A 17,375-nucleotide genomic window follows, 5' to 3' on the forward strand; every position below is an offset into this window, starting at 1 on the left:
ACCGCCACTAACCGATTAACCGAAACCGCATTAACCGAAACGAACAGTTACGATTTTTTGATGACCGAAGTGTGCGGTTATGGTTTCGGTTTTAGACAATAACCGAATCGAACTGAACCATGTTCATCCCTAGTAAAAGGATAGACAAGTAGTATTCAATATGTAAACTTGTTTAAATCATGACCAACTCCTCTTTTACATGTACAATTACTTTTTTCCAGGGGCGGACCCAAGCCCACTTCAAGGTGGGCGGGCGCACCCCCGGGAAAAAAAAAATTAGTGTTAAATTCCGTCGAAAATCCCGTCCGCACCCTTTGGAATTTTTCGTCCGCACCCCTTGGATTTTTCGACCGCACCCTTGAACGCACCCCTTAGGTAAAAAGTGTTATCAATTTATATTTTAATTTTTTGGTAAACTCTTATTTAAAAAAAATACTACCTAAATTATATAACTTTTAATACCTAACTAAACCCAAATACTCATATATTTACCCCCTTATAATTCCTAACTAGCTAGCCCACTAAGTCTTAGCCCATTAACCAAACCCAACAATATTTCAAACTATAATAAAATAATTAAAGCCCAAAACCTTTAGAAATTCTTTCCCGCTCTCTCCCTCTCTTGCGTCCCTGCACTGCCAACGAACAACATCACCCAGCGACAACAGTCCAGCAGCCGGTGACCACCGTAATCAGCCACCATACCACCGTCGTTTGACACTAAATCTAACCGGAATCCGAACACGGGTAAGTTTCTTTGTATTTTGATGATTTTGGTTGATATTATAGGAGAAAAAAGCTAATAAAGTTGTTAAATAGGTTTCAAATTTTGTGTGTTTTGACGTTGTTTATGGTTTTTTAGATGATTTTTAGGGTGATTATGTTGTTTATATATTTTTAGGGTGATTACAACTATCGTTATGATTTCTGGCTTGAATAGTTGAAAATTAAAATTGAAACATTATGTTATGGAGCGATGAACTTATGTTATATAGAGAAAGAATTGTTTAAAAATTTAGTTTTAAGTGATGTTTTGGATAGATTTCAAAAAATGAAAACCCGTAGGGCGTCGACGTTTTAATTATGTTTGTAACAAAGTTTACATGTTTTTTATTATTATATAAATTTAGTTTGATGTTCGTTTGTTTTACATGACCCGATCCGACCCGATACGAACCGATTTTTTTACTCATATAACTAGGGGTCTGAAGGGGTATGGTCCCAAAAGGCCACGCAATTCTTCCTCCAGCTCGCGCGCTGGACCATACTCCTTAATCAACTACATTCTGATCTCAACCTCGCGCGGGTAGAGCAATACTCGACAGCATCGCGCGGGGTCTAAAGAAGCCAAATCAACAACTTAGCATCCTGAAGTCAAGCCTCCAAGCGCTTGCGCAGGTCAGTACCATGCGCAGCAAGGCTCACGCAAGGATGTGGCGTAAAGGCATCTTAAAAGTACAAAGGGTACAAATGGCAGACGAAAAGAGCCAATCCGCATCCTCCAGGCCCTGCTAAATCGTGCTCCACGATCATCCGACTCGCAGGGGACAAAAAGTACTCAGACACCTACGTGTACCAATCACGAGGCAGAGATACCTGCCCCACGATCTCCACTAACTGGCTGATGACAAAGACCGACAATAGCAACCGCCTGCAACCAATCAGCGTGCATCAGTTTTGCCCAACCAGTATCATGTAATATTCACCGCTCCATTATCTCTACTCACAGCGAAAGACAGACGCAACAAGCATGGCCAACAACTTTCCCGCACCCGGGCGACAGGTAAGCCTAAAACTCAATCTTTTTCGAGCACTCCTAACAAGTCTAGTACTCCTACCACGCTTGCACGCAGAGCAGCACTAGACTGGGGGACTTGATGGGGTACGGTACTAAACCTGACCCGAGCGGTCGGACTTCCCGTTACTTATTGCTTTTATATTAATTATTTATTATTGTTGCTACTAACCCAACCGCGAGGCCCAACGCGTTGTAGTTTACACTACTTTGGGTCGGGGCTTGTAGAGATAACCCTAACTGGGCCTGGCCCATTGAGGTTAGGGGAGGCCCATATCCCCCTATATAAAGAGGTCTTCACCTCTTGAATAGGGCAGAGGAAATGGAGCCGCCACACTTTTTGTAGCTGGAAACAGGAGAGTCATCTCCTACCGGCAATCTCTACAGCTCCACTTTCTTCTCTTCTCCATTGCAGATCTAGGTTCAAGAGGAAGAACAAGGTGCGATTCTTCACCCTCATGTAGAACGCGGTCCAGTCATCCCGGGGTGATTCCGTGTTTCTTCATTGGCGCCCACTGATCTAAACGCTCCACAACAATCACATCTCTCGTTCTCTCCTACAAATCTGAATCTGCACCACATCTTGCTGTGAATTGTTTTTCTAGATCTAAGTTTTTTGCAAGATCCCACAAGATTCTCGGCCTTTTGTTTAGTTGAGGGTGCACAGTCACACTTCAAGAGGGAGTCCTATGCCTCTATTAACGAGTTTCAACCTCATTGACACATCAAATCAAGTAAGTCATCTGCTCTACTCTCTATGATGCAACTTTTTTCAAAAAAAAAAAAATATACAAAAGCCATGAGAGAGTTTTGTTGGCTGGCAAAGGGATCTTAGAAAAGAAAACAAATTGTCGAAATCTTTTACATCACATCTGAAAATCCCATATGCTCTATTAATTTAATATTCGTTGATGATGAAGAGCTTACGGAATATGTGATTATAACTTTGAATTTAGTCTTCGGTAAAGGGAGTTCTTTCAGTTTTGTTATTTTAAGTTAATTCTTAAACACTAAATGACAAAGCTTATAATAGCTGTCATCCACCCCAATTAAAGGAAATACAGCTGTAACCATCATGTAAAGCTGACAACCATGTGGTCCCAAGCTGCCATTAAATAGAGGTCTTTGTCCCTATCTCTTTTCATTTTCAAAGACATGCTATTTTTAAAGCCATTAGATACCACAACTCATAAACGCATGCTGAGGGAAGTCTCCTGCTCGTCGTCGTAATCCGCCGCCGCGGATGAATACTGTCACGCGAGGACCCTTTATTTCTGGACACGCTCCGCACCGAGTGCACTGCCTGACAAACACACAGCGTCGCGCAAGCAGCTCTGCCGCGAGAGTATACCTCCCGTCAAACACACCACGCTGCAAGAGCACACGGCGCGAGTAACTCGGGCGCGCGAATACACCGCTGCCAGACACTATTCCGCGCGAGTAACTCGCCGCTAGAGCACACGGCGCGAGTAACTCGGGCACGCGAATTCACCACTGCCAGACACCACCCCCCGCGCGAGTAACTCGCTGCAAGAGCACACGGTGCGAGTAACTCGGGCACGCGAATACACCGCTACCAGACACTACCCCGCGCGAATAACTCGCCGCTAGAGCACACGGCGCGAGTAACTCGGGCACGCGAATACACCGCTGCCAGAGACATTAACCCCGTGCAAGTAACTCCACCGCGCGAGTACGCTGCTGCTTGACTCTCTATGCCGCGCGAGTAACTCTATGGGTGGCTCTTTGTTAATATTCTAAAACATTTGCTTCTGTATGTAAAGGGATTTGGACTTGTTTTTTTTATTATTATTATAACACTCCGTTTTCAAGAACTGCATTGAAAATCATTTAATATCATGAATAAAGGGACAAGGAGTTTTCTATACTACAGTTAGTGTTTTGTGATTCTCATATCATATCATGAAGTCACTAACCGACAAACTTTAGGGGCACATTTTATGCTCTCTAGATGATCCAACATATATATATATTATTACTCAACCATGTGCATGGTGGAAATCAAATTAAAAAGGTCATTTCTTCAATGTTTATTTCGTTGCATACTAAATTGGGTTGGCCGATTATTTCTCTTTATGCAAGATTCTGTAGAAAGCATGGTATAATAAAGGTTATACGAAATGTACTCCTCCCGTGTTGTAAAGGTTTTTTACAAAGATAAAAGAAAAAAAAAAACATGTTGCAAAAGGCTCTCGGACATCACTTCCAAAAGCCTGAATGCCCATCATTCTTAATTTAATATTCTTGACATCTAAATACTCATGAAAGTTAATGGATTTTTGGCGCGCACGGTCAAACAAAGCCATCCTGTTGACGTTTTCAAATAAAACATTAACATTTGGACGTATTTAAACAAAACATTCACATCTGGGGACCCGTCACGAGTAAAAAGCATAAAAATGAGATTTTAATACTACTATTCAGGCCTATGTTGATTTTTGTTTTATCAATCACGGGACACGCATTACACGAGTCGTATTTAGATGTATGAGCAAACAACTCGTATCATTGCTTATTATTATTCAAGTTCAATGCTACTGACATTTTTAGCAGCCGCAATAAACAAAAGGACTAGCATAGTCCAACACCATTCCGAAGTTCGAAGTTGCTTTCACATATTGTGAGGTATGGATGCATAATACGAACTCCTCCTAAGGACAAAGTCGGTACAGTGTGTTCCATATGTCACTCTTTATTACAATATATCTTGTCAACTTATTTTAAGGTCGAGAAATACTAATATACGACTGGGCATCTCATGATACACCAGCATTTGATAATGAAGTTCGCAGGTTTGGTGACGCATTACATACGAACATCTCAGTCTCTACACGAGTCTGCTCCTTTACATACGAGCACGTAAGTCGCCACACGCGCATGCTCCTTTACATACAAGCACGTAAGTCGCCACGCGCGCATACTACTTTACATACGAGCACGTAAGTCGTCATCCGCGCATGCTCCATTACTTATGAGCACGTAAGTCGCCGGCTGGCGCATGCTCCTTTACATACGAGCACGTAAGTCGCCGGCTGGCGCATGCTCCTTTACATACGAGCACGTAAGTCGCCGGCTGGCGCATGCTCCTTTACATACGAGCACGTAAGTCGTCGGCTGGCGCATGCTCCTTTACTTACGAGCACGTAAGTCGTCATACACGCATGCTCCTCAACATACGAGCACGTAAGTCGTCATCCGCGCATGCTCCGTTACTTATGAGCACGTAAGTCGCCGGCTGGCGCATGCTCCTTTATATACGAGCACGTAAGTCGCCGGCTGGCGCATGCTCCTTTACATACGAGCACGTAAGTCGTCATACACGCATGCTCCTCAACATACGAGCACGTAAGTCGCCACGCACGCATGCTCCATTACATACGAGCACGTACGTCGCCGGCTGGCGCATGCTCCTTTACATACGAGAACGTAAGTCGCCGGCTGGCGCATGCTCCTTTACATACGAGCACGTGAGTCGCCTCGGGTGCATGCTCCTTTACATACGAGCCCGTTAGTCGCCAAGCGCGCGTACTCCATTACTTACGAGCATGTAAGTCGTCATGTACGCAAGCTTTTTTACACACCAACACGTCGATCTCCATACGAGTCTGTTCTACTTACGATCATCTCAGCCTCCATGCGAGCCTTGCTGCTACACGTGTAAGCACGTGAATCTCCACGTGACCCTGCTTCTTTACATACGAGCGTGTGTGTTGTCCACGCGCGCATGCTTAGCCATATATGAAAATGCTTACAAAGCGTAAACTGCGCTACAAATGCACGCACCACTTTGGGTATACGCAAAAACACATTGGCTGAAATAAAGTTTCGACTACACCTACAATCTTCTAGACAAGCCACACCTCCTTGCTTCATGACACATTGTTGTTGTGTCACACCAGAGGATTAGCGCAGGCTCGGGTCTCCACTTCATTATTCCTGATGCAACTTTATGCCAATTCTCATTCGCGATAACCTGTTCAAAGTGAATTAACACGTGCAACTATTGTAGACAACAGTTTACAAAGATTCAAACACTATAAATACATATGCTTCATGGTTTAAGACACGCGCGCACCTTGCGCTAACCAACAGAAGTCACACCATGTTGTGAATATTTTACAATAGCCACACGACTGTGTGCGCACCGCTAAAGCTGGGCCACACCCACCTGACAAAAGCGAACCGTCAGTGACAACATAATGATCGCCGTGTCAGCAACCAACTCAAGGGTCACCAACAACGACATTTGCACCCTGTCAGAATTTAAATCTCGAGAAATTTCTCGCCTAAAATCACAACGAAACTGCAAGTTGAAGTTAGCAAGGGTTGCGCCGCATGCTTCACCAACCAATGATCATGCGCGCCAGCTCTCAAAAGCAACAGGTATCAATTAACAAGCCTGGTAGCCTCGCCGTAGTAATTGACAAACACTTACACGCGCGCCGGCTACCATGACCTAACAAATGCTTTAAAGACCAACACATTTTCTTTTTTCTGAGTCCAGAGCTCCACCATTTACTTTACGCATGGAAGCAGCACTGGACTGAGGGGACTTGAAGGGGTATGGTCCCAAAAGGCCACGCAATTCTTCCTCCAGCTCGCGCGCTGGACCATACTCCTTAATCAACTACATTCTGATCTCAACCTCGCGCGGGTAGAGCAATACTCGACAGCATCGCGCGGGGTCTAAAGAAGCCAAATCAACAACTTAGCATCCTGAAGTCAAGCCTCCAAGCGCTTGCGCAGGTCAGTACCATGCGCAACAAGGCTCACGCAAGGATGTGGCGTAAAGGCATCTTAAAAGTACAAAGGGTACAAATGGCAGACGAAAAGAGCCAATCCGCATCCTCCAGGCCCTGCTAAATCGTGCTCCACGATCATCCGACTCGCAGGGGACAAAAAGTACTCAGACACCTACGTGTACCAATCACGAGGCAGAGACACCTGCCCCACGATCTCCACTAACTGGCTGATGACAAAGACCGACAATAGCAACCGCCTGCAACCAATCAGCGTGCATCAGTTTTGCCCAACCAGTATCATGTAATATTCACCGCTCCATTATCTCTACTCACAGCGAAAGACAGACGCAACAAGCATGGCCAACAACTTTCCCGCACCCGGGCGACAGGTAAGCCTAAAACTCAATCTTTTTCGAGCACTCCTAACAAGTCTAGTACTCCTACCACGCTTGCACGCGGAGCAGCACTAGACTGGGGGACTTGATGGGGTACGGTACTAAACCTGACCCGAGCGGTCGGACTTCCCGTTACTTATTGCTTTTATATTAATTATTTATTATTGTTGCTACTAACCCAACCGCGAGGCCCAACGCATTGTAGTTTACACTACTTTGGGTCGGGGCTTGTAGAGATAACCCCTAACTGGGCCTGGCCCATTGAGGTTAGGGGAGGCCCATATCCCCCTATATAAAGAGGTCTTCACCTCTTGAATAGGGCAGAGGAAATGGAGCCGCCACACTTTTTGTAGCTGGAAACAGGAGAGTCATCTCCTACCGGCAATCTCTACAGCTCCACTTTCTTCTCTTCTCCATTGCAGATCTAGGTTCAAGAGGAAGAACAAGGTGCGATTCTTCACCCTCATGTAGAACGCGGTCCAGTCATCCCGGGGTGATTCCGTGTTTCTTCAGGGTCTAAAATTTTTAAAAATGTTCCGCACCTCCATGAAAAAATTCCTGGGTCCGCCACTGCTTTTTTCATGAGAACTCTATGAGTTTAATACATTGTATAGGGACTTAAACTTATCTGCTTGTTGATAATAATAATTATATTGCTCAAGAACACCAAGTGTGCTTAAAAAAGTGCAAGTTGATGGGCCATATGTTCATTAAAAAAAGTAAATTCGAAACGTCTTCATAAAGTCAATTCCTATCTTGTACGCGCTTCCTACACGTCAAACACCTTAGATCAAGGTTCAGTATAAACCACGAAAACACACATACACACACCAAACCTTAACCGGAGACATGGCTCAAAATTCTCTTATTCTAATCACGATTCTCGTCTCTTTCACCGTAGCAACCGCCAGCCGTCACATCAGCGCCACCAACTCATCCACTAACCTCGTTAGTGAGGTTAGTGACGGTGTTCACTATGGTCACAAAGGTATCCTCACATTGTCATCATCAACGAACGAGTTAGAGTTATGTGACCAGACTTATGGGTTCATGCCTTGCACCACCTCCGTACTCGGCAATCTTTTTCTCATTTCGGTCTATGGTTACCTCATGTTCCTTGCTGCCACATACTTGTCCACGGGCAGTGAGCTAATGTTGGAGATTTTAGGTCCTGGTATCGTCGGGGGTCTCTTTCTTCCAATCCTTGGAGCTCTTCCGGACGCTTTGCTCATTCTCGGTACAAAAACACAAACCTTATAATTAATTAATGTTACCATTTCATTGTTTTAGCAAGGGTGTCGAATATATAAGCAGTATAGCCGTTTGGGTCATACATGCTACATGACAGGGCGTAAAGGTCATATGGGTCATGTCACATAAGTTATTTATTTGTTGGTTAAAACATCACATGGGCCGTATGATTTAGCCCTCATACGGCCCATATGACTATTTGTTATCATGTCATATGGCCTGTATGATTGTTTTATTTATGTCGTTTAGCTCATACAAATTATACAGACCGTATGACACTCTAAAAATAACATGTAAGTGGTGTTTGTTTATGTGTTCGCTTTAGAATTTGATTAGATCAAAGATGCTAAAGGTGATTTGATAATGATTTGACTAATTAGCGGTCGTTGCGGTTGTCCCAACGAACACAGTTATTATTGGATATCTTACTTTTGATTTGATTCTTTGAACAGTGGGGTATTTGTATATGTGCTTCACATGCACAACTATATGTTTATATTAGGAGAAAACAGAAGGTAATACTTTTAGGTTCAATTATATGTTAAAATGATAATTTATTTTGGACTAAAATTATTATAATTTATAGATGTTATAAACCATGTATTAGACGCACTAAATATCAAAAAATATAAATCATAAACTTCTATATAATCTTTATATTACTTGTCACAACTATATTTATTCACATTCTTTTTAATGTTTGACATTGAGTTTTTTAAATATATTTTATCATTATGTTTTACACAAAAAATCAAAATATATTTTATGTAACCTTTACTTCATGAGGCTAGATTATCATCCTATATGTTATATGCATATTTTTGAAAGCTAAAAATAAGAATAATAATGCCATCACCATTTTGGTGGGGTGTTAGAGGCATTGTGACTCTTGTAGAGAGACCAGGATTCAATTCCTGGCATAAAGTAAAATTTGGTGTAATTTAAGAGTATTGTATGTAACCTTTGCCGTTCAAAAAAATTAAGAATAATAATAAATATTATTAATGTAACAATAATAATATTTAGTGTTTAATAAATAATAATAATAATTATAATAAGGAAAAGAATAAAAAAATACTTTTAAATAACATATAAGTAAAAGTGTAAGGTTGGAATCCTTTATTAAAATTTGGATATCTACAGATACATATTTGTTTTAATATTTGTATTAAATAATATTTATAGCTATGTAATTTACAACGTAAGATACTTGAAAAATGCTAGGTTGCATCCTTGAAATGTGGGTTTGGTTGTACGTTACATAGCTACAGATATTATAAAAGAAATTGTATATTATAGATATTTACCAATTAAGTGAATACAATTACTTATAAACGGACACAAAAAAAGGTTTGTTTGTATTTACTTGATTAAATTTAATTGAATAAACAACCAAATACAAACACTTAAATGAACAAATTTACTTCTTTTATGTCTTAAGAAAATATGTTTGTTTGTGTTCGTTTATGTTATGAACACTAGGAGCCAAAATTCAACTAACGTCAATACCACCACAATGAAATTCAAGTTATGAACACTAGGAGCCAAAATCCAACTAACGTCAATATCACCGCAATGAGCTCAATTCAAGAGTTAGTGAGGCCCAACAATTTATGAAGGATCTAGAGGAACCAGCTCAAGTTAAAAGTAGGGGATGCAAACGAGTTAAGCGGTTCGATAAAAAGCTTGAAACGAAATAAGTCTTATCGTGCACGAGAAGCTTGAGCCTAAGCTAAAGCTCGCTTATTTATCTAGCCTGAGCTCAAGCCTAGCATGTAAACCTCGTTAGGTACGCCAAGCTTTATCGAGCCTTAGTGTAATATTAAATTTATTAATATTTAATAACATTTACCCCTTAATTAATGTTGTCTAGTAAATGAGCCGTGGCTAGCTTATTTAAACTTGTATATGAGCTGAGCCCAAACCTAAAATTAAGCTTGTTTAGTAAACTAGCCCGAACCCGAGCTTCACTTATCGAGCTCGCGAGCTTAAACGAGTTTAATGAGCCGAGCTCGAGCTTAAGAAACTACCAACGAGCCGAGCTCGAACTCTCATAACTTTATCGAGGTTGAGCCTGGTCAAGTTTGGGCTCAGCTGGTTTGTACCCCTAGTTAAAAGGAAGGCATGAATGCACTTGTGTATGAATTATCTGGTTTCCCATCTCAATTTCTCTGGTTGATTAATGAATCTAGGCTATGAATCTATGTTGACTATCTCTTTATTCACCTTAATTCTATTAATCTGTTTATCTAGAGGATAAACAAACATACATGAAAATATATATAAAATTAACAAATAGTCTATAAATATATTAAAGTTTAAATATACATAATATTCATTTTCTTATACGTTTTCACGCAAGTGATTTCTACTGTTTAGAACGAGCATTAGTGAAGAACAACCTTAATTTCATGAAAGTTCAGGACTGGAACTAAGGTGGATTTTTATCCACCTAAAGTTGTTCATGTATCTTGGTCCCTCTCTTTGTGTTTCATGTTGATTTAAAAATTGATTTTATACCTTTCTAAAATCTTTTGTAAAGATTTCTTAAATTTAAAAGGAACCCATTCGCCCCTCTAGGTTCTTATACTATTGATTAATAATTTTTTTTGGAGACTGTATATAAGTTAGAAGTTATTCTACACCTATTACACAGTAATGTAATATTTTTTGTCTCATTTACTTGTTATAGTTTCTGGATTATCTGGAAGCCCAGAAACGGCTCAAGACCAAGTCTCCGTCGGCATGGGATTATTGGCCGGTTCAACTGTCATGCTTCTAACTGTTATATGGGGATCATGTATCATCATAGGCAAATGCGATTTACAAGACTCATTTGCTATTGATAACCAAGATACTAAAGGATTCAACTTAGTAGGTATGTGCCTCCATCTTGTCATACGAAAGATTAAATTACCAAAACCAACAGAACTATTTGGTTCTTTTTGTCAATGATCCTAAAAACATAATGAAGATAGTGATTTGCATACTTAAAGAGTTAAAGCCAATATGTCTTACAAGTTAGATAATGTTCTACCCATTTGGCTGATTTAATATGTGTTCTAATGCGCCAGGCTCTGGTGTAAGCACTGATATATGGACCAGCTATTCTGCTATGACAATGGCTGTATCTGTACTCCCTTTTATAGTTGTTCAATTCCCACAAATCCTCCATTCGACTTCTGGAAGACAGTTGACGGTCTTAATCGGTCTTATAATATCCATTTCTCTTCTAATTGCATACTGCATTTATCAGGTGCATATAGATATTAATCATTTGTTTGATGGTATTTTAATTGCGAGTATATTTGAATATCAGCTTTACTGTTCTTGGTTGATTGATTAATTATGGATGAGAATCATCTGCAGGTGTATCAACCTAATATACAAAAGAGACGCCTTGCTTTCGCAAAGCATAAACATGTACGGTCTGGAATTCTTAGGTACTTAAAAACAAATGCATTTGGAGGACTTTTAGACGATCAAGGCCAACTTAATCGAGAAGTTCTATACAAGTCAGTTCCATTACTATCTATTCAATGATCTTTTTCTATCTGATATATAATACTTAAGAATATAATATTTGAAACTAATCTTTGGCAGGCTATTTAACTCGGTTGATGTCAATGGGGACGGACATCTTTCACAAGTTGAACTAAGATCTCTTGTTGTAGGAATGCAGTTAAATATAAATTTAAACGAAGATGACACCATTTACAAAGTGATGAAAGAATTTGATACGTCTGGAGACGATGAAGTAGATTTTGAAGAGTTCATAACTGGAATCGGGAATTGGCTTGAGGAGGCTAGACTTACGAAAACACATTCTCCTATAGCTGGTCCTGACACAACTAACTATATTCATGATTATTATGAGGTATGTTTTTATTGTCATGACTCATTAATAGTAAAAACGCCAAGAATTTTGAGAACAAAAGTATGAATATGCAGGAAACAAAAAGAGAACATTACCTTTTGGGAGATGAAGGCGGCGAAGATGAAGAACATGAGGAAGGTGACAGGGACCCACATCAAACAACGATAAAAGCTGTTTTATTTCTGTTACTTGGCACACTTGTAGCTGCTATATTTGCTGATCCTCTAGTAGACGCTGTTGACGGTTTCTCTACTGCGACAAGTATCCCGTCTTTCTTCATCTCATTCATTGTGTTGCCGTTAGTAACCAACTCTAGCGAATCCGTATCAGCAATCATCTTTGCTTCACGTAAAAAGCAAAGATCCGCCTCTTTAACCTTTTCCGAGGTTTGTTTCTTGCTTATTGACTATATAGGCTAGTTTGGGTAACGGGTTCAGCTTGAAACGGTTGTTTTTAGTATGGGCCGGGTTGGGTTGACCCACAAAAATCATCGATAACTTGTCAAGCACTAAATATAACTACAAAAACTATGTACTAACAATAATAATATCTGAAATAATACGAGTTATGAGGTTTTTAAGCATAAAAAATGCAATTTAGGATATTTTAAATTTTTTTTGACCCATATGATCCATCTTACTTTTAGCTAAATTTATGGGTTTCTTGCAGTTATATGGGGCAGCAACGATGAATAATCTACTTTGCTTATCAGTGTTCTTAGCACTTGTTTATGCGCGAGGACTGACGTGGGATTTTACGTCAGAAGTGCTTGTTATTTTGATTGTTTGCATTGTGATGGGCGTTTTTGGCAGTTTGCGTACAACGTTCCCTCTTTGGACATCTTTAATTGCTTTTGTGCTCTACCCGTTATCCCTTGTTCTTGTATATATTCTGGACTATGTTTTCGGTTGGTCGTAGATTCAACCATGGTCATAGTTGTTGACTCTTGTTTCTCAGCTTATTTGCTGTCAATTTCTTAGGCACATAACTGATTCTTGTATATATTCTGGACAACGTTTAAGGTTGTTAAGATAGCTCTCTTGTATCTACTGATTTGATTGTCAAATACAATCTTAGTTTTGTCTCCTTAGGCATTTATTAATTTTTGTTTTGAAAATGTCTTATCTTTTAGTTTCTTTTAGAGCAAATCATGTAAAAGAATGGCGGTTAACTATTATGGACTGAAACCATTGCAATGTATGAGTCACATCGGTTGTATGGGCAACTGATGTGGGGTTTATATACCAAATGGGTTCTCTCGCCCACCAGACTAATCTTTGGGGTTGAGTTCTCTTGTTTAGTATGTAACATTAACTATCCACTTTGTTAAACTGATTTGGTTGATTATGTAAGAATTTGCACCAAGAAAAAAAATACTATAATCTTATGGATCATAAAGATTAGAATTTTTAGAGGATTCAATGGTTATAACAAATTTCTAATTGAAACAACTGGGTAAATGACAAATAGACTAATAAAAAGGCCATCTTTTTTAGAAAGGAAAAACTTTTCATAATTTCATAACAACCAAGCTTGGGGAGGTGGCAACTCCTCGTAAAAAAATATTTAGTTTTAGCCAAAAATCCCAATCGCTCCTCTTAAAAGTATGGTTAAGCCCTCCGATCCCCCCCCCCCCTCTCATAAAATAAATCATGGGTCCGTGAGCATAAATATGTCTTATTTCCTTTACCGTTTTTTAATTTTTTTAATCATGTTGAGTGATTTTGTCTCTACTGTAAAAACGTGTGAATCGTGGATTTCATGAATTTACATGTACATTTTGACAATCACTTTCAGTTATAGGTTGTAAATTTCAATTTCTCGTTTTTGATCAACTGTTGTTATAAAAGGCATTCTCTTATCATTTATGCTTTCACACAAAGGCATTTTAACACTAACAATTTATTTCATAATAATTAGATATTTGGACATATGTTGTTAAGTGATTGTTAGGCCAGGGATATACTTTAAACTTTCTTAACTTTACCTAAACACTACACCATCTACTTTTTTCCGCTTTTACTTTACCTCATCTCAAAGAATTGGTTTAACTCCCCTTAACTCCACCAAATCAAATCTCTAAAAAGAATTTGAACCAATAAGAAAGATAATATAATATTATGGATCATAAAAATTAGAATTTTTAAAGGATTCTATGGTTAATAACAAATTTCTATTTGAAACAACTGGATTAATGACAAATGGACTAACAAAAGGGCAAACTTTATTAGAAAGGAATAACTTTTTATCCACCTTAAGTTCTGCCCTTGGTGAACAAAAAAAATTAATGTATTTTTTAGGCAAAAATTCCAATCGCTCATCTTGAAAGTATGATTAAGCCCTCAAATCCTCCTCCACCGAAAATAAATTCTGGGTCCATGGGCATAAATATGTCTCAATGGGTTATTGCCTTTACTGTTTTCTATATTTTTTTAATCATGTTGAGTGATATTGTTTCTATTGTAAAAACGTGTGAATCGTGGATTTCATGAATTTACATGTATATTTTGACAATCAATTTCAATTATAGGTTGTAAATTTAAATAACTCAAGATGTAGTAATAGCATGGGTTTTATATAATGGTTTTTAATCAACTTTTGTTATAAAAGGCATTCTCTTATCTTGGACTTTCACAAAGAGGCATTTTAACACCAATTTATGTTAGGAATAATAGTTTTTAATAATCCTAACTATTAGCTATTGATTGGTAACTGTTCAAAAATCACCAGTGGTGGTCTTACCTTTTTATATATTATAAACCAATAGACCTTTACTAAACCGAAAACGATAAAGGGACGAAAAGAAATTAAGGTTATGTTAGTTAGTAAAGGTCCATTATGTGAAAAGGTGGGAACGCCACTAGTTATTTTTGAAGTTGGGACTGTTGGCGGCCAACGACTAATAGTTTGGATTATTAAAATCCATTATTCATTTATTTTATAATAATTAGATATTTAGGCATATATAGTTATGTGATTATTAGGTCATAGTGTACACTTTAAACTCTCTTAACTTCATCTACTCTACCTCATCTCAAGGAATTAGTTTAACTCCATCTCATCCAATTTCTCATTTTTTTCAACATTACACATTTTAGTTTAAATATAAGAATAACTAATAATAATTTATATATGCGCAGGCCACCCGGGGGGGGGGAGTGAAAGTGCACTAATTTTAACATTATTTTACTAATTTCGTAAAAATAATGTTAAAAGCGAGAGACGGTTAATCATTCATCATGTGGTGGCGTTGATAGTTGTCCTGATTGCTGAGTCTTATGTGCCTTATGTCCAAGGCTTGATGAAACTACTATCGAGTCAGGAGTCTCACTGGAAGCAGCCTCTCTATTCCTACGGATTAGAGGTAAGGCTGTCTACATTTTACCCTCCTTAGACTCTACCTTAACTTTGCTATTAGTGGGATGTATTAAGTATGATGATGATAAGAATAATTAATATTAATAATAGTAATAATTTATTAATTTCTCTATGAAAAGGTGGGACCACCATTGGTGATTTTTGAAGGTGGGACCGTTGCCGGCCAATGGTTAATAGTTAGGATTATTAAAATCCATTATTCCTAATAAAAAATACAAAAAATATAGGCTTTGACTATTCACACATCCCACTTGGCTTTTTAGATACACCTATACGTTGCGATTTGACCAAAGCGCAGCGTTTCGGCGTTTGTTTGTTTGTTTTTGGGTGGAAAAAGTGGGGTGTTGGTTTGTTTGGTTGTATTTGGTTGTGTTTTTTTGTTGAAAAGTTGTAGATTTGAGTTTTATTTTACAAAACATATATAATTTAAAGCTGATTTATAACGGTCGTTAAACGTGAGTGTACTGCCTTTGGAAGTATAGGTATTGATGGTTGATGCATATTGCGATTGTTTTTATAAATATAGGCCTGGTTATAGTTGATTTATAATAGTCGTTTATAAGATACGTTTCTTTATGCCATTGTTTTTATAAATGTTAACCGATTTTATTTTATTAAATTACACGAACATAAGTTGCGAAAGAGACGTATGAAATAAACGCAAACAATCCAAACAAACATCGTGTAAATAAAAGATCAACTGCATAAATATATATACATATAAAATCAGTTTGTACATACAGAGCCTCAAGCTGAGCCTGCCGAGCGAATGCGGAGGCGGAGGCGAATGTGGATGTAGAGGCGGTGGCAGAGGCTGAGCCTGACCCAGAGCCTCAAGCTGAGCCTGCCGAGCCGCATCCTGAACATGTGAAGGCGCTAGTACTCCCTCCCTCAGCTCAATGACAACTGGGATCACCTCCGACAACACTTCGGGGTGAAAACCCGGTACTCTCGTGTCCGAAACCGCAGACCAATGCCGTCAAACGTGTGTGTGATAGTAGCTGTAACAACTCTCACTAAAATCAATACCTAGGATGATAATAAGTCAATAAGAAAACCCTAATTAAGACACCCAAGTAATTCTGTATTAACCCTAAAATTTCCGGAACAATCAGAATCAGGATCAGGGCCCCTAAAACTCAAGAGGGGTAAACCCTAGTTGATGATTATCAACAGAAATTCATTATTAAATTATGATTGGACCAAATTTTGACTCAGCCAGGCTAGTCCCATGCGTGGCCACCCTATGACCCCAGGTGTCCCCTTACGGACCGTAAAGGGTCAGGCTTACGGTCCGTAAGCATGTCCCAAAAATTAGTATAAATAGAGGACATTGGGACTTGATCTGGGAAGTTAAAACGACGCTCAAACTTCTAATTGACGTCGAGTTATAGTAGAATCAGTGCAATAACACACACAGTTCACGAAGTGCTGCCGCAATCAGGGTAATAACTTGATCGCTATTACGATTCATTTTCCGACCGATCAATATATCCAATGGATGTTTAAGTGCCGCCCACATTAGGGCTATACTTTGTCGTTCGTCGTTAATTCGATGGATGTTTAAGTATCGCACTTTGTTGTTCGTTGTGAGAATTTGATCTCGTGAGTTATCGTAAATGCTGAATTAGTTATTAATCCCGTTTGCGTGTATTGTGAATTAAATTAGGTTAATCAAGGCTAATCAGTAGGCTTATACTCTGCTCGTTAAATCTGCAAGTGAGTCATTCTCTCTTTATCAAATGTTTTACAATACTCCAAATTATTTTCAAGAAGTTATAATTACAGGGACTAAGTCATGGATATCTTGATTTATTGGTTAGTGGGGTATTGTGCACATTACTAATTTTCTCTCCGTTAGGTTCATTGACCTACTTGGGATAATCACTGTTAGGTTCATTGACCTACAGGGATAA

The 17,375-nt window shown here is 38.9% G+C and overlaps 1 protein-coding gene across 1 annotated transcript; it reads left to right on the forward strand.

Annotated features, from left to right (window-relative positions):
* The first annotated feature begins 7,798 nt into the window (after positions 1 to 7,798).
* LOC110895156 (sodium/calcium exchanger NCL) lies at positions 7,799 to 13,183 on the forward strand. The gene is made up of 7 exons (XM_022142434.2): positions 7,799 to 8,190; positions 10,897 to 11,082; positions 11,279 to 11,460; positions 11,574 to 11,719; positions 11,808 to 12,081; positions 12,156 to 12,467; positions 12,751 to 13,183. The coding sequence occupies exons 1-7, from the start codon at positions 7,803 to 7,805 to the stop codon at positions 12,997 to 12,999; spliced, it is 1,737 nt and encodes a 578-aa protein (XP_021998126.1). The 5' UTR covers positions 7,799 to 7,802; the 3' UTR covers positions 13,000 to 13,183.
* The last annotated feature ends 4,192 nt before the right edge of the window (positions 13,184 to 17,375 follow it).

The sequence above is a fragment of the Helianthus annuus genome, chromosome 12, assembly GCF_002127325.2.
Source record: "Helianthus annuus cultivar XRQ/B chromosome 12, HanXRQr2.0-SUNRISE, whole genome shotgun sequence".
NCBI classification, from domain to species: domain Eukaryota; kingdom Viridiplantae; phylum Streptophyta; class Magnoliopsida; order Asterales; family Asteraceae; genus Helianthus; species Helianthus annuus.

Excerpts from the sequence above, each read along its gene's own strand:
- LOC110895156 (XM_022142434.2), top strand. The coding sequence starts at position 7,803 with ATGGCTCAAAATTCTCTTATTCTAATCACGATTCTCGTCTCTTTCACC. Across the intron at positions 12,082-12,155 it reads ATATTCATGATTATTATGAG|GAAACAAAAAGAGAACATTA; the intron begins GTATGTTTTTAT and ends ATGAATATGCAG. Across the intron at positions 12,468-12,750 it reads CCTCTTTAACCTTTTCCGAG|TTATATGGGGCAGCAACGAT; the intron begins GTTTGTTTCTTG and ends GGTTTCTTGCAG.